This window comes from Tachysurus fulvidraco, chromosome 10 (genome assembly GCF_022655615.1).
Source record: "Tachysurus fulvidraco isolate hzauxx_2018 chromosome 10, HZAU_PFXX_2.0, whole genome shotgun sequence".
Taxonomy (NCBI): domain Eukaryota; kingdom Metazoa; phylum Chordata; class Actinopteri; order Siluriformes; family Bagridae; genus Tachysurus; species Tachysurus fulvidraco.
In genome coordinates this window covers 435,894-452,500 of record NC_062527.1, presented here as the reverse complement: position 1 = coordinate 452,500, position 16,607 = coordinate 435,894, and the positions used below count along the sequence as shown (strand labels likewise).

The 16,607-nt window shown below is 40.2% G+C and overlaps 1 protein-coding gene and 1 long non-coding RNA gene across 3 annotated transcripts; one reads left to right on the top strand and one right to left on the bottom strand.

The window, feature by feature from the left end:
* The first annotated feature begins 1,360 nt into the window (after positions 1-1,360).
* Positions 1,361-13,956, top strand: ppm1h (protein phosphatase, Mg2+/Mn2+ dependent, 1H). 2 transcript variants are annotated; one of them, XM_027140845.2, is made up of 10 exons: positions 1,361-1,950; positions 4,380-4,593; positions 6,001-6,360; positions 6,566-6,678; positions 7,184-7,268; positions 7,676-7,794; positions 8,807-8,870; positions 12,264-12,371; positions 13,118-13,269; positions 13,800-13,956. In XM_027140845.2, the coding sequence occupies exons 1-10, from the start codon at positions 1,691-1,693 to the stop codon at positions 13,954-13,956; spliced, it is 1,632 nt and encodes a 543-aa protein (XP_026996646.1). In that variant the 5' UTR covers positions 1,361-1,690. The 2 variants fall into 2 exon arrangements, with proteins under 2 accessions (XP_026996646.1, XP_026996647.1); XM_027140846.2 differs by having other exon boundaries at positions 1,362-1,950; positions 4,380-4,563.
* Positions 6,610-13,983, bottom strand: LOC113639137. The gene is made up of 3 exons (XR_003439774.2): positions 13,851-13,983; positions 8,116-8,335; positions 6,610-7,274 (listed from the first exon to the last, which is right to left on the bottom strand). It is a non-coding gene; the product is annotated as an uncharacterized LOC113639137 (long non-coding RNA).
* Between the last annotated feature and the right edge of the window lie 2,624 nt (positions 13,984-16,607).

Genomic DNA, 16,607 nt, shown 5'->3' with positions numbered 1-16,607 from the left:
GCGAGGTTGTGTTGAAGCTCTGCACTTAATTAAATTGCAGCGAATAGATCTTCCATTTGGGCCATGTATGCCACCAGCTCTTCTCCGTCAGCTCAGTGTTTCTTTGATCTTGCTATAATGGAGCTTGTCTTCCTTTTCTTTCAGTCTGGGGAGGTTGCTAAATAGCTAGCCATTTTTCATTGACCACTTACTGCGTCACAATCTGAATTATGCATGTGCACCAGGCTTGGAAGCACAAATATCTTACCATAGTAACCTGAAATACAGGTTGGGAAAATTGGGAATTCATTTTTGAACCTATAATATACGATTATAATATTAATTACTAATATTAAATAATCACAACAACAGGAGCACATCAGGGCAAAGTGAATATTGATAAGTCACTGCTTATCATCACCCAGTGTGCAGGTCAATGTTCTCTCTTTGGTAGTGCAAATTATACCATAATATTCTTTCAGTAACTGAAGTGTCCTGGTCAGAGACACAGTGGATCCGGGAACTACAGGGCATGATGCTTGTAAAGCTATCGCAGGACACCATGCACACTCACACAATGCACACAATTTACCTTCTAATTCAATTCATACTTCTAGTTTTTGGGAGGTGGAAAGATAAAGAATAGGAAAGAGGATGAGTGTGAGAACTTTAATATATGGTTTATGCTAGTTCTTGAAGGAAACTGGAAAGTTTCAGGAACATAAAAAAAAGTAGAATTTTGGGTTGTGAATGTATGCATGCATCTAAGAACTAAGCTGCATTATACTGCATTATAATATGCTCTCTTGATGGGCCCCAATACCATAGGCTCTTTTTTTAACCCCTATTTCTACCAAGCACTAACCATATTTATTTTCAATACACACTCACAGAGCAGTTTATTAGGAACACCTGTACACCTACACATTTAGGCAATTATCTAATTAGCCAATCATGTGGCAGCAGTGCAATGCATAACATCGTGCAGATACTGTACGGGCCAGCAGTTTTGGGTAATGTTCACATCAACCACCAGAATGTGGAAAAACATGTGATCTGAGTGATGAGTGAGGCATGGTTGTTGGTGTCAGATGGGCTCGTTTGCTGATCCAGTCACTGGATCCACCAGAACAGTTGGTCACCATCACAGGCAACTGTGTATTGTTTATTAAAATGGCCAAGGGATAACTTACCAAGGACGGGGAATAAAAGAAGGTTTCCATGACCTGGAAATCGATGCTTCCCATCTTTCTCACTGTATTTTGTTAAAGCTTTTGCATTGACTAAAGAAAAAAATGGTTTGTACGGAGAGAGAGAGAGAGAGAGAGAGAGAGAGAGAGAGAGAGAGAGAGAGAGAGAGAGAGAGAGAGAGAGAGAGAGAGATGATCTCTAACATATGTATATTTGTTTTTTACCTCCTGCCCTCCAGCCCATACATTTACTATCAGATCTATAAATAAGGATCAGAAGAGACGATAAAACAGAAGAATTGTCTTTCTTTTATCAGATGAAAACTGCTGATAAGTCAAGAAGCTCAGAGCACTTTAAGGACTGCGGGCAGGTTGGGCACATGACGTCATTCAGTAGGGCTTCTGTTCGGCGTTGACTCTATGCTGCAGGAGCTGAATGAAGTTGACAGGCAGCCAGTGTTCAGTGTTCAGTGTTCAACCTTCACGGTGGTGTTAAACAGCGCTGTGTCTCATTTCTTATCATGCTCACACGGATGAGATCCGCCGTTTCCAACATGATCGGCGGCATCATGGCTTCTGGTGGTGGTGGTGTTGGTGGTGTTGGTGCAAACCAGGAGAATGACGACGTGGGCAATGAGCTACCGCTGAGATTCCCGTACTCTCGACCCGAGTTCCTCGACCTGTGTGTGGATGAGCTGCAGTGCGCCACTGACCACATCACCAGACCGATCGTGAACGCCAAGGAGAGCAGCCGACTGCCCTGGTCCACTGGCTACGCAGAGTAAGCAGACGCGTTCTCTTTCCTTCAGCATTCCAGGTTGTAATGTTTTGTCTGCAGTGCACCTTACGCTAACGAAGATGATGATGATGATGATGGTTAGCACGTTTGTCTCGTATCTCCGGGATTTTGATTACCGGCTCCACCCAGTGCGCATGGAGCATGGAGTTGGCATGATCTTCCTGTGCTTTTAGTGTTTTTCCTAGGTTCAGAGACATCTTGTGTGTGTGTGTGTGTGTGTGTGTGTGTGTGTGTGTGTGTGTGTGTGTGTGTCCTGCTATGGGTTGGGACCCTGAGCACCAAATTCCCTGAGATAGTCTCCAGGCTATCTGCCATCCAAGATAAAGTGGTTCTGGATGATGATCCTTGATTATTATTATTATTATTATTATTATTATTATTATTATTATTAAAATGTGCTCCAGCTTGTATTGATTCTATATGCAGGTTGTTCAGGCCTGGTGCCCATTGTTGTGCTTTGCTTACTTTGTTATTCACACACACACACACACACACACACACACACACACACACACACACACACACACACACACACACACAGATATCCCCTATGACTTTGTTTACTTGTTATCATAATCTAGTCTTTATTTTTATTTTTTTTTTACATTCAGATTTTTACCTATTGATACACGTGACAGGTCGAAGTTTAGAGATCTGAGCTTACATTTACTGCACATGGCTACATGGTGTTAGTCTGCATCGCGGTTAAGAGGCTATACATCAGACGAACATGCCATTGCATGCGTTCTCAGCTTGTAAGCAGCTGTTCTCTCTGCCACACCAAAACCCCATGTGGGTGGAGAATATCTCTACTACAAACGCCACGTTGCTTTAATAGAGCCATTAGTGGATGGAACGATCAATATATTGACAGACTTGATGCTAGCAAATCCTTAAAAGCTACAAATGCATACATACTGAAGCATTTTTTAGAAAGGGGTGGTGGTGGGGGTGGGGGCGGATGGGTGTTGGATTAATAATAAAAAAAATAGATAAAATTTAACTGTAAAGAGTCACTGCAAAGCTAACACTACATAGTATAGTTAGTGCTCTCTTCCGGAATGACATAGCACTGAACCAAAGGCCACGAATGTCCGTTAGATTGTCTAACGAGTCTCAACCCAGTAGAAGACCTGATATTTTAGACACTTTATATTGTTTTTTCCTTTAATTTGTCACCCATTTCTATGCTAGCAGCTTTCTCAGTCACACGTGGTTGGTCCAGTTTACTGTTTATGTAACGTGTCAACACCAAAAAACACAGTTAAAATTTTAATAACAAAATCCTCCTTCACACTGGATTCGTACAATGTTTATGTGATGCAATATGTTCATGTCTTCAGTCTCATCCTTCGCTCCAGTCTGGAGCCAAGAAAGCTTTAGATCTTTAGTCGGTTATGTAATCTGACCTGCGTTGCCAGTAATAATGAAATCAAGATGAGTTTGTAAAGTGAAGAGAGCCTAGTCAATAGGGTTTTTTTTTCTCCTTCAGGGTCCTAAGAGATGGGGGCTTTTATGCATTACTCCAAAGTAACTGGGTCATTGATCGATGAACGGTTAGGGGGAGGAATAGCTCTAGTTCCGTTCCGGTGTAAGTCGGATATACTGTAAAAGAACAGAAGATGTTTGTAGAATGTAAAGAATCGGATAAACAAATCAGATCAGCTTTGTCTATTATTATTATTATTATTATTATTATTATTATTATTATTATTATTATTATTATTATTATTATTTAATATTTTAATTAAACACAATAGATGTTATTAACAGTTATTAAGCACTACCTCTACATAAAAGGGGTGCCCATATATTTTTTTCATAGCTGATACATTAATAGATTTAATTAAATACACATTATCACAGTATTTTGAAGTGGACATTAAATAATGATGGGGTTGGGGTCAGTGTACAGGGTCAGTGCTGGGGCTTGTACACACAACCTCCTGAGAAATAACCCAGAACCTTATTAGTTTAGATGCCACTGCATCTTTGAAGGTGTGGTCAGAGAAATAAAATGGCTTTTGGATTTGACCTAAATTTGTTAGCACCATAATCTAGGACTGTAAGTCGGAAGGAATTATTGAAAAGATTTGGTTTATTATATTTCTGTAGTGAAGCTGTGGGAAGGTTCTCATCTCTGTCTGCTAGCTGCTTTTGGACCTGGGGCTTTATGGGCACACCTGACTTTAAAACAACCAAGTTTTAAACTCTTATTTTAATTTATGAGCATAAAGGAATAACCAACTCATTTTAATGAAAGATAATTTGTAAAACTCGGTCCTAATGACAGAAACACAGAATTACTGGAACTATTACGTTGCAGGTATCGATCATGATATTATAACTGCAAAAAAACCCCACAATGTCAATGTGCTGTGTTCCTGGTAGTTATTGTTGTATCTGTTTAGGGTGATTAATGCTGGTAAAAGTGCTCTGAATGAAGACCAGGCCTGCTGTGAGGTGGTGGAGCTGAGGAAAAGACCTGCGGATCCCGCTAGCCCAAGCTACACTCCCACCAGCAGGAGGCGAGCTTCACTACCAACCAGAGAATCTCTGGAGTCTACAGAGGACTCTGTCATTCAGGAGAGCTCAGTGAGTGGCTTAGTCGCCTCGGCTCCATCGGTATTACACCTACTCTCTTCCAGCATGCAACAAGTTAACATAAACTTTTCTTTTTAGTTAATCCCATCATAAGTGAAAACCAAGCCAGAAGTGAAGACACACATAATGCTTCGATTAATGATAAAAAAAAATGATAGAATTATACACTGCTGAATCATCTATTCATTTTAATTAATGATTTCATATCGAATAATTACATCTTATTATAATTTATTACATTATTAGATTTTAAATATCTTAAATGTATGGGTTTGTGACAAGGCTAAACCAGAATTTTTATTTTTATTTATTTTATTTTTTATTTTTAACAAAGATTTTGAACATCTAAACCTCACAACACTCAGTAAAGTACACTTGGGAAATCCTGACGTCCCTTACATAGTCACTGAGTCGTCTTTTTCTAGTGCAGGGATTTAAGACGTTTGGTTAGCAGAAATATCGGCTGTGTTTAAATATACTGCAGATCTGACTTAAATAATAAGGTAAAGGATGGAAGCTAAAGCGACGGGCCGAGGATTGTACACTAAACACACACAGGTGTGATGGTGACAAAATCTGGCTCTTGATTATCTGGGACACGTTTATAAGACTCTGGAAGGTCAGTCGAGATGTTATTGTGCTGGAATAAGATAGAATGGATGTTGGATGTTCCTCTATGTAAAAGTGAACCAAGCTAAATATACAGTAAAGGGGAAAGTTATTTAGAGACATATAAATTCCTTGAATGCTGCAACTGCTGCTATAATCATCACTGATCACACTATAAACCTGTCTTTAGCTTCCATGTATCTTTTACTCCTTTCTTGTATATTACAATTATTATCTTGAGACCTGCGGCGTATTTTATAAAGGTATATAAGTGACGTGACATACGGCTAAGTACAGTGACCCAGAGTCAGAGTTAGTTCTCTGCATTTAACCCATCCAAAGTACACACACACACACACACACACACACACACACACACACACACACACACAGCAGTGAACACACACACACACACACACACACAGCAGTGAACACACAGCAGTGAACACACACACACACACACACACACACACACACACACACACACACACACACAGCAGTGAACACACACACACACACACAAACACACACACACACACACACACACACAGCAGTGAACATATACATACATACACACACACACACACACACACACACACACACAGCAGTGAACACACACACACACACACACAAACACACACACAGCAGTGAACACACACACACACACACACACACACACACACACACACACACACACACACACACACTTTCACAGTACAATACAGAACAACCAACAGGACCGTATACCTTTGATGAGTGTTGGATATAGACATATTTCACCGTATGTATTAATATATGTGTTTACGTTCTTGTATTAAGCATGAAGAGGAAGAGCTGTATTTTCACTACTGGGCACTTTTTGATGGCCACGCTGGCTCCGGTGCTGCCGTCTTTGCGTCTAAGCTCCTGCACCTGCACGTCGAGGAACAGCTGCAGAGTGTGCTGGAAATCCTTCAAAAGCCTTCACTGCAGCCTCCTACATGTCTCGGCGAGGAGAGCAGCTTGCATGTTCGCCCGTCAGCCTCATCACAGCGAGCGCTATCCAGAGCCGCATCACTGAGGGGTGCTGCAGGAGCTCCAGGTTCACCCAACACACCAACACCACGCTTCTTCATGGAGAAGAAAGTGAAGCAGGAGAGTTTGGTGATCGGTGCAATTGAGAATGCTTTCAAAGAGATGGTAAGTTTTGAAGGAACGGACAGACCTACTGTAAGGTCACGGACAACGTGGAGGTGTTTAAATGTTGGTTAAGAACATTATGAGGAATTACTACTGTATATACCAGCAGCCACTAGATGGTAGACATACTGTAGTCTGCAAAGAATTTTGCTAGAACTGTAGTATTAACTAATATTTTTACTTTTATTATATTTTGTACCTACAGGACAAACATATCGGCAGAGAGAGAAGTGTGTATGATATCTCTGGAGGGTGCACAGCTTTAGTGGTGATCTGCTTGTTGGGAAAGCTTTATGTGGCCAATGCAGGAGACAGCAGGTAAATCTCTGATCTCTGATCTGAGACCAGTAAAATCTAACGCATTGCTTCATGCAATCCTGAGAGATTTGTTCAAATTTGTTAGTCCTTTCATACGTCAGTGACAAGCATGAAGCCAAATGATAGTAAACTCCATCGTAGCAACTGCTGACATGTTTAGCTACAATAATCGCATGATATTGCAAGGTGTGGAGACTGAAACACTCATTCGTGTACACATTCTCATCCTGTACAGTACATCATGCACCACATGATGTTACCACATGACCTTGATTTATTTATTTATCTCAGTTTACCACGAGCCAGAGTAAGCGGTCGGGTGTCGTAGAAGTCGAGCTAGTCCTATGTCACAATACTCACACACACATACACTCAGAGTAGGAAAGGAACATCCAGATGTTCAACGTTCAGTTCTCACTCACACTAAAGTAGGTTGAGTGACCTTTCAGATGAAGCTTTTAAATGTTCCCCAAGGCACAGTTGTGTTTTCTGTTTTCTCTGCCAGGGCCATAATTCTGCGTAGTGGGGAAATCATCCCAATGTCAAGTGCCTTCACTCCAGAGTCAGAGAGACAGAGACTTCAGTGTTTGGTAAGACTGAAAGAGAAGTCAGATGTTATAAGACACAGTAATGTACTTTGTGGGATTTGATTGTCTTTTCTTTATACCACTAGTAATAGGAAGCTTTGAATAAACCTTAGAATGGTAAGATTTTTATTTTTTATTTTAATTTACTTTTATTTACTTACCGCTTTAAATAATGGAAATCGCCACTAAGTGGATTTACTTAAATATATAAATAAAGTCACAACAGAAATAATAATTACATATAAGTGTCTTATACTGAAAATATTACAACCAAACACATCTGTTCCCATTGACCTAAACTAGTCTCAGTCCCACAACTAGTTCGTAGATTAATGCAAATTTGTCTGTCTGACAACAAGAGAAGATAACAATCCATGACTTTTATGCTTTTATATACTTTTCCCATTCAGGCTTATATGCAGCCTCACTTGTTGGGAAATGAGTTCACGCATTTGGAGTTCCCTAGAACGGTTTGCAAGAAGGAGGTGGGGAAGAGGATGTTGTACAGAGACTACAGCATGAAAGGCTGGTAAGAGGAAATGTCTGTGGAAACCTGGATGCTTTCAGTGTCTTTATTGTTTTAATGAATATATTACGTGTATATCGGGCGACCGGACGGTCGGTCGGCTTTACGTAACAAACGTACCGATTTCTAACGATATTTTAAAGACGTTTAAATCTGGATCTGACGAGAAGACGTCGGCTTTGTTTAAAGTTTAATGGCGAGATACTACAGATAAAAACTCACTCAGCACAATCTATTCATATCCTTGTAAAGCTTGTTTTCTAAAAATATGCTGATAAATCGGCCAGATTATACTTATTAGTGTAAGAAACGTTTGCCTCGCACCTCTGGGGAGGGTGGTTTGATTTTTGCCTCCGGACACAGAGTTTGCGTGTTCTCCCCATGCCTTGATGGTTTCCTCTTTGTACCCTGGTGACCTCCATCCAGTCCAAAGTCATGCGCTGTAGGCTGATTGCAATCTCTCATTTGTGCTCTGTGATGGGAGTCTGTCCCCTGTCTTTTGCCTCAGTAGTGCCCTGGGATAGGCTCTGGATTTTCAGAGACCCTGTGAAGGATAAGCAGTTCAGAAAATGAATGAATCAGTGGGTGGAATTTCAATTAGATTTGTGAAGGATTTTATGCTAAAACTGTCCACAGCCTTATACATTCCACATCGAGTCGACCAGAGTGCTTCATGTACAACTGTTAGCACTTAATAGACGTGTAACGTCATGTCCGGCTGAAAGGCCATATTCTAGGGACAGCCTGAGTAGTAGGTCACTGTGGGGTCTGTATGCAGCACAGAACATCTTATTAAAATAGCAAAATAAGGATGCAAGGGAAAGACAGATGGATATGCTGCTTATACTGACAAAATATCTCTGCTTAATGCAAATATAACATGTAAGTTATAAGTAAGCATATAGTATATAAGTCATTTAGCTTTTTAGCTTTAAATGTTATGGTGTTATGTCAACACATTATCCTGTGCACTGGCAGCCAAGTGCTCTCAATAAAGTGCTCTTTCTTTGTGTAGGGCATATAAAACTCTACAGGAGGAGGACCTGAGGTTTCCACTGGTTTTTGGAGAAGGGAAGAAGGTATGAGACGTATTTATGACAAATCTATAGATCTGTACTTGTATTAAATCAAAAATATGGATCTAATAACAGGGACATGAATTAACTGCATGTCTGAATGAGATTGTCCTGGAACTATACAGTAGCTAGACCTACTGTAAAGCTGGAACTATAGCTGGAACTATAGCTAGACCTACTGTAAAGCTGGAACTATAGCTAGACCTACTGTAAAGCAGGAACTATAGCTGGAACTATAGCTAGACCTACTGTAAAGCTGGAACTATAGCTAGACCTACTGTAAAGCTGGAACTATAGCTGGAACTATAGCTAGACCTACTGTAAAGCTGGAACTATAGCTAGACCTACTGTAAAGCAGGAACTACAGCTGGAACTATACAGTAGCTAGACCTACTGTAAAGCTGGAACTATAGCTGGAACTATAGCTAGACCTACTGTAAAGCTGGAACTATAGCTGGACCTACTGTAAAGCTGGAACTACAGCTGGAACTATAGCTAGACCTACTGCAAAGCTGGAACTATAGCTGGAACTATAGCTAGACCTACTGTAAAGCTGGAACTATAGCTAGACCTACTGTAAAGCTGGAACTATAGCTGGAACTATAGCTAGACCTACTGTAAAGCTGGAACTATAGCTAGACCTACTGTAAAGCAGGAACTACAGCTGGAACTATAGCTAGACCTACTGTAAAGCAGGAACTACAGCTGGAACTATACAGTAGCTAGACCTACTGTAAAGCTGGAACTATAGCTGGAACTATAGCTAGACCTACTGTAAAGCTGGAACTATAGCTGGACCTACTGTAAAGCTGGAACTACAGCTGGAACTATAGCTAGACCTACTGCAAAGCTGGAACTATAGCTGGAACTATAGCTAGACCTACTGTAAAGCTGGAACTATAGCTAGACCTACTGTAAAGCTGGAACTACAACTGGAACTATAGCTAGACCTACTGTAAAGCTGGAACTACAGCTGGAACTATAGCTAGACCTACTGTAAAGCTGGAACTATAGCTGGAACTATAGCTAGACCTACTGTAAAGCAGGAACTACAGCTGGAACTATACAGTAGCTAGACCTACTGTAAAGCTGGAACTATAGCTGGAACTATAGCTAGACCTACTGTAAAGCTGGAACTATAGCTGGACCTACTGTAAAGCTGGAACTACAGCTGGAACTATAGCTAGACCTACTGCAAAGCTGGAACTATAGCTGGAACTATAGCTAGACCTACTGTAAAGCTGGAACTATAGCTAGACCTACTGTAAAGCTGGAACTATAGCTGGAACTATAGCTAGACCTACTGTAAAGCTGGAACTATAGCTAGACCTACTGTAAAGCAGGAACTACAGCTGGAACTATAGCTAGACCTACTGTAAAGCAGGAACTACAGCTGGAACTATACAGTAGCTAGACCTACTGTAAAGCTGGAACTATAGCTGGAACTATAGCTAGACCTACTGTAAAGCTGGAACTATAGCTGGACCTACTGTAAAGCTGGAACTACAGCTGGAACTATAGCTAGACCTACTGCAAAGCTGGAACTATAGCTGGAACTATAGCTAGACCTACTGTAAAGCTGGAACTATAGCTAGACCTACTGTAAAGCTGGAACTACAACTGGAACTATAGCTAGACCTACTGTAAAGCTGGAACTACAGCTGGAACTATAGCTAGACCTACTGTAAAGCTGGAACTATAGCTGGAACTATAGCTAGACCTACTGTAAAGCTGGAACTATAGCTAGACCTACTGTAAAGCTGGAACTACAACTGGAACTATAGCTAGACCTACTGTAAAGCTGGAACTATAGCTGGAACTATAGCTAGACCTACTGTAAAGCTGGAACTATAGCTGGAACTATAGCTAGACCTACTGTAAAGCTGGAACTATAGCTGGAACTATAGCTAGACCTAATGTAAAGCTGGAACTATAGCTAGACCTACTGTAAAGCTGGAACTACAGCTGGAACTATAGCTAGACCTACTGTAAAGCTGGAACTACAGCTGGAACTATAGCTAGACCTACTGCAAAGCTGGAACTATAGCTGGAACTATAGCTAGACCTACTGTAAAGCTGGAACTATAGCTAGACCTACTGTAAAGCTGGAACTACAGCTGGAACTATAGCTAGACCTACTGTAAAGCTGGAACTATAGCTGGAACTATAGCTAGACCTACTGTAAAGCTGGAACTATAGCTGGAACTATAGCTAGACCTACTGTAAAGCTGGAACTATAGCTGGAACTATAGCTAGACCTACTGTAAAGCTGGAACTATAGCTAGACCTACTGTAAAGCTGGAACTATAGCTGGAACTATAGCTAGACCTACTGTAAAGCTGGAACTATAGCTGGACCTACTGTAAAGCTGGAACTATAGCTGGACCTACTGTAAAGCTGGAACTATAGCTGGAACTATAGCTAGACCTACTGTAAAGCTGGAACTACAGCTGGAACTATAGCTAGACCTACTGTAAAGCTGGAACTATAGCTGGACCTACTGTAAAGCTGGAACTATAGCTGGAACTATAGCTAGACCTACTGTAAAGCTGGAACTACAGCTGGAACTATAGCTAGACCTACTGCAAAGCTGGAACTATAGCTGGAACTATAGCTAGACCTACTGTAAAGCTGGAACTATAGCTGGACCTACTGTAAAGCTGGAACTATAGCTGGACCTACTGTAAAGCTGGAACTATAGCTGGAACTATAGCTAGACCTACTGTAAAGCTGGAACTATAGCTGGACCTACTGTAAAGCTGGAACTATAGCTGGAACTATAGCTGAATTTATAGCTGGATCTATAGTTATTGCATTTGTAATGCAGCAGAGAAGGTAGATGAATATTCTAGATATAAAAAGCACAACTGCAAAAAAATATATGTTCTTATTAACTTAAGAACATCTCCTAGAATGGAACATCAGGTTTAATCTGACCATTCACAAACTACACGTTCTTCTGCCTGAGACTGCCGAAATTTATATCATTATATTACTCAAAGTTGTCAAGAAGTCATAAGACATTAGATTAGATTAGATTAGATTAGATTAGATTCAACCTTATTGTCATTGTTCAAGGTACATGTACAGAGCCAATGAAATGCAGTTAGCATCTAACCAGAAGCGTCGGTCAGTCAGCTATAGACAAGCCGGTCAGAGCCAGGTGAAACCTCAGACATTCAGTGCCAAAGTCTTATGAATGGTACGAACTAATGAGTTGCATTTTACTAGTTATAACATAATGTAATAACATAATGTACTGTATATAATATACTGTATGTGTATCTTCTACTAGAGATTTAGAGGTAATGTTAGTTCATTTGCATAAATCTAAATGATGTAAATCGCAGGACAGTGATGTTGAGTTGAATTGTGAGCGTTCTTCTGGTGTCGCAGGCCCGGGTGATGGCCACTATCGGAGTGACCAGAGGACTCGGTGATCATGACCTGAAGGTGCATGGCACTGATATCTGCATTAAACCTTTTCTCTCCTGCAGTCCAGAGGTAATTACTTTACCTTTAATACACTCAATACTGAACATAATATATGAGATAAGATACGTTAATCCATCTAAAATGAATGCTAAGTATATTTCTGTACTTTTCATAGTCTGTTGGTAACCAGGAAGTCAGAATTATGTCCTTGATAACATTGAGATCTTTTTTTTTTTTTTAATGCCTTTGAAACACATTTAATTTTAAGCAGATGTGAACCTAACCGTGAGAAGCTGGACTTCTCTGGAGGCGCTGTAGTTCCTGACAGCATGGTGTACTCTCTGTTCTCCGCTCGCACTGTCTGTCTATCTGAATAGCTTTTGATCTTCCAATTGCAAATGGGCATGAGTTCAACCAAAGTTCATCTCCACAAACACAAGCAAGACTCAGATTCTGTGCTTCTGTGATTCTGCCTGTTAGCCTGGGCTAAAACTATGCATGGAAAAATACTCACTTGATACCACGTTTATCTTGCATTGGGGTTGTGCGATGGAATTTGAAACTAACTTTGATTTTGATATGAGAGCTTTTTTGTGTTTGCTCTCAACCTGCGACCATGACCATAATACATCTAAAGACGATCGAGCGACTGAATCTTTGGCCAAACAGCCCTGAGAAAATTGCAGGAGAAGCGCAACGCGTGAACCTTTTAGAAGTGTCTGAGCCTCGTATTTAAAAACGAGTTACAGCTGATTATAGACTTGCATTTCCATCTTGACAGAAAGCTTGACACAAACCTGACGTGTTGTTTCCAGGTCAGAATGTACAACTTGGAGCAGTTTGAGCATGGGGCTGATGATGTCATGATTTTGGCTACAGATGGCTTATGGGATGTTCTCTCTAACAAGGAAGTGGCTGAGGCAGTTACTAGTTTCCTTGGAAACTGTGACCCTGACAACCATTACAGGCAAGTTCTCCAGTATGGCAAACCATGCTTAAGTAACAGGCAAGAACAAGCAATACATCTGCCTTTGGTGTCTATAAGTAGCTACTAGGCAACTGGGTATAGTTATTACTGTGAATATGATGAATGATTAGTTATTATAGTTTGCCGGATGTCTTTCATCTTAAAATGCTTCATCTGCAGAATTTCCTCAGCCACTAACTCACAGTTCTGCTCGTGTTTCCACACTGTATTCAAATCATCAGTTCATTAGAAATCTTAAGGATAGGAAAATTAACGAACCGGGATGTAAATGATATATGATTTATGATATACAATGGATTGGCTGGAATGGGATAATATTTCTGAATTATGGGACAAGCTACAATAAAATGTGGTTTATCGTTATAGTTAGGAAATCATTAATGAATGACACAATGCATGCTAGTAGTTTTGTCTTGACAAACAGCTAAAAACAGATTTTCTCTAAATAATACTACTTGTTATTCCCTGCTGATGTGTGACAGCTTGTCTGCATCTTTCTGGTTGTTAAGGTACACGCTGGCAGCTCAGGAGTTGGTGATGAAAGCTCGAGGTGTACTTACTGAACAAGGCTGGAGGACACCGATCGGTAGACTGGGATCTGGGGATGACATATCTGTTTACATCATTCCTCTAATGTTCGGAAACAGACAGCCACAGTCAAGGTGACCCACAGAGAGACCCGGATCTAAGAACATTTAAATGAGGTTTAAACCATTTAAAAGCTTTCGCTGGCAGAATCGAGACTTACGACCGAATGACAGGAGTTTACTTTTAATCAGACATCATTTTGAAACAACACAGACGACAAACGTCCGAGTTCTACGTAAACTAAACGTAGAACTAAATCAAGTCTTCCTCTTGCCTTCTGTTGACTAATTGCTTTAACACAGGTGATTGTTTTTACTTTTATTTTTCTCTTGTCCATTCTGTGAATGGAAATGAAAGTGAATCTTTGGAATGGATAATTTTGGTTTATTTGTGCATATGTCTATTAATATACTAAGAATTGTATTTGAAAAACTGCCTATCCAAGGTGCTCTCTTACAGACACTCTGAGGCTCGATTTCTCGACGTTTTACAGTAGCACAACGCTGAACAGCATTTTTGTACTTACCGTATAGGCAGCATGACGACCTCCAACAGCTAAAACAATGGCTTTTTTTTGACATTAAATTGTTAAGGGACTGAACTTATTCTGCTTTGGTGTGATTTATTCTTTTCTTTCACCTACGTTCTATGAAATCAGTGCTACACTTTTACAAAAAAACTGAAGCCAAGAAAATTGAATCGTCAGAATTTTATTAGCGTTATATAATCTTTAAAAACTAGTCGGCATTTTCATGTTAAAAAATATTACCTTAACATTTCCCGCGCTTCAGGACGGTTTGATAAAATACATTATATTTAATTATATAATCGCACTTTAAATCCCAAAGTTTAAATTTGGACGTTACATGATTTCAAAAATAAAAGTTGTGCTACAAAAACACCAAGAAAGAAGTAACTGCAATAAACCTAACAAGTATTGCTAAAAATCTACCTTTAGGTTTTAAAAACTAAAGAGGAAAATACATGACAATCTTGTCACTGGATTTTTTAAAAATAATAAACAATAAAATATGTTTTTTAAAACCTGTAATGCACTGCCTTCATCTCCATCCCCTTTATAACCTGTCCTAGTCTTCAGCTGTACACTAGAGTGATTGCATTGGTGATTTTTAGTGTATATGATTTGCTGGGCAGCACCAAAACCCTCCCGACAGAGAGGCCATCTGGTCATCCGAACATCGGTGCGACCGGGAAAACTGGTTTGGGAAGCCGATCTCTTGGGGAGTGTGTTGGTGCTGCACAGCAAATCACATAAGGCTCATTTGGTAAGACCTGAGGTTATGTTCACAGTGGATTCTTCTTTCCTTTCATCCATCTATCTATCTATCTATCTATCTATCTATCTATCTATCTATCTATCTATCTATCTATCTATCTATCTATCTATCCACCCCTCACTCTCACTCACTCACCCACACTCACTCACCCACACACACCCCCCCCCCACCCCCCCACACACAGTAAGCTCGGTAATCACACTGAGCACTAAGTGTAGGAGGATGGAACTTCAAGGTCACCCACATGCTCACTGGCGTGATGCCCAAAGGAGGGGCTCTAGGAGAAACCCTGTGGAAAATGGACCCTTTTGGTTAGAAGGACTCACATTGTAAATATGTGGATAGTTAAAATGAGACAACTTTTAATGACGTTTTCTTCTATGGTTAGAGCACCATGATGAGGGTTTGGGATGTCAGCTGATTAGACCAGGAGCAAGAAAATAAATTCACTGTATAAACCCAGATAGATGGATGGATGGATAAATACTGTAGATAGATAGATAGATAGATAGATAGATAGATAGATAGATAGATAGATAGATAGATAGATAAACGGTATGTATAGATAGATACATAGATACATAGATAGATAGATAGATAAATAGATAGATAGATAGATAGACAGACAGACAGATAGAGAGACAGACAGACAGAAAGATATAGAGACAGACAGACAGACAGAAAGATAGAGAGTGAGAGACAGACAGACAGGCAAATAGATAGAGTGAGATAGACAAACAGATAGAGAGACAGACAGACAGACAGAAATATAGAGAGTGAGACTGACAGACACAGACAGACAGACAGATAGAGTGAGACAGACAGACAGACAGATAGATAGACAGACAGACAGAGAGAAAGATAGAGTGAGACAGACAGACAGGCAAATAGATAGAGTGAGACAGACAGACAGACAGAAAGAGAGTGAGACCGACAGACAGACAAACCGACTGATAGATAGACAGATAGACAGAAAGATAGAGAGTGAGACAGACAGACAGACAGACAGACAGACTGATAGATAGGTAAATAGATAGACCGACAGACAGACTGATAGATAGATAGATATTTTTAATGTCCCGTGTGCTGTCGGTTCTTCCCTAATGTCCCCATAATAACCGCGTCATCATCGAGTGAATCGGATAAAATCAGACATAACGTGTGCATTTCTTTTCTTTTCTTTTCTTCATTTAAAACAAATCACATTACTGATAAAAACCAAAAATCCCCCAAATACCTTAAATTCTAGCAAACAACAAGCGCGTTATTCAGTTAAACGTCATCACGTCCTCTTTAAAGAAAAGCCGAATCATCGGTCCATGAACACCATCAGAACAAACATCACACATTAGACACGTTCAGTCTGCTCCACAAAAACCTGCTCCCATGGTGACACTTTGGAGAGATCCAGTGGATCCTGTGGAATCTGGA